The sequence below is a fragment of the Antrostomus carolinensis genome, unplaced genomic scaffold (assembly GCF_000700745.2).
Source record: "Antrostomus carolinensis isolate BGI_N321 unplaced genomic scaffold, ASM70074v2 C13303046, whole genome shotgun sequence".
Lineage (NCBI taxonomy): Eukaryota > Metazoa > Chordata > Aves > Caprimulgiformes > Caprimulgidae > Antrostomus > Antrostomus carolinensis.
This window is the reverse complement of record NW_010355070.1, coordinates 1-1,467: the sequence shown is the minus strand read 5'-3', so window position 1 is coordinate 1,467 and position 1,467 is coordinate 1. Positions and strand designations below refer to the sequence as shown.

Below are 1,467 nucleotides of genomic sequence, written 5' to 3'. Positions count from 1 at the left end.
AGAAACTTTGTGTTAAGTTCCCTGAGGTATAATATGATCAAATTCAGTGATCAGCGCCACAGACCTGCTCTTAAAATCACTCTTGCCTGGTCACTGTGCATGACAGTGACCTGACATTGCTCTCTATAAAAGCTGACCTGGAGCACTGTAGTGCAGCACTGCACAGGGTTTTCTTTTTCTTGTAAATCATGTGGAAAATGGTAAAGTTTGTTAGCAAGATGGCAGGAGCAAGGGCAATACTAGATTAGATTTGGTACAAAAGGAGAGACCTAGTTTTTACTGAATCTGAACCTAGTGCATCTGCTACCCTTTAGATGCAGATGAAGAAATGCTAAATTGATGTTATTGATACTGTAGTGCAGCATTCTGATCCCTGATATGTGAAGGATATTTACATATCTTGCCTTTTCCTTAACATGAAGCTAGGAGAGATGCCCAGGGAAGAAACAATGCCAGATGGAAGAGGAGGACAGCTGGACTAATGCTTGGATCAACCATCATGCCTTTCCAAGGTGGCAGCTGGAAGCCAGATGAGATGCCACCGAGCATCTGCAATGGCACAAGCTGTTGTTTTAGGCTCCTTCTATCCAGTAATGGAATAAAAGTGCAAAGCTGCTACGAGGAGATACAACACTAGCTTGTAGTAAATGGAAAAGGAGCCTCTGGGATTCAAAGCTTGGCCTTCGATGAGGAGCCTTGCAGGGCAACAATGCACTCTCCCACCAGGCGAGCAGCCTCTTTGGCTGTGCCTCTGTGCACTGAAAAGCCACCTGCCCCATGCCCATAGTTGTGGACCACCGGGAGCTTAACTCCTCCTTGGCTCCAGACCTCTCTCTGCAGTCTCACGCACTGCCTGGATGGCCTCAGGCCCACCTTCACCTTGATATCCTGAGCTCCCTGCAGTGAGGGCTCAAAGGAGCAGCATCTGTCAAAGATGTCTTTAGTAGTGCTGGGATCAGGGGTGAGACTCCAGTTCTCCTTTTCCCTGGTTCCCCCTAGGGTCACCCTGTGTATCCCTGGGTAGATGTAAGTTAAGCCATCCCCATCCCGGATGAAGTTTTTCACCCAAGGAGCATGAACCTTGAGTACTTGTCCCCTGACAGGGAAGAGCTTCTCATCCCCCACCAGCTGGTGGGCTCCAATGCCTGCACAGTTGACAACAACATGATATTCACGGTGCAGCTCCCACAAGTCTGCAACTTTTCTGGTGTACATCTGGATGCCACTTGCTTTCAACCTGCAAAATGTGAGGCAGAAAAACCTCTAAACCCTCATGTAATTATTCTGCACATTAAGTAAATGAGACAGATTGCCTTTAACATACTGATCAAAACCAAACAACAGGTAAAGCAAAAAGCAAAGAAAATGCCATGGGGTTTCTGTTTGTGATTTGTCTGAGTTGGTCTCCTCAAAGCTATTTTTCAGCTTGTTTGGGCTGGAAAAGATCATAGAATCATAGAATGGTTT

General features: G+C 46.4%; 1 protein-coding gene across 1 annotated transcript; it reads right to left on the bottom strand.

Annotated features, from left to right (window-relative positions):
- Positions 1-669: 669 nt before the first annotated feature.
- LOC104517706 (D-aspartate oxidase) lies at positions 670-1,237 on the bottom strand (the record flags this gene model as incomplete). The annotated part of the gene is made up of 1 exon (XM_010176615.1): positions 670-1,237. A coding segment is annotated over one exon (568 nt), but the record flags the coding sequence as incomplete, so codon positions are not given.
- Between the last annotated feature and the right edge of the window lie 230 nt (positions 1,238-1,467).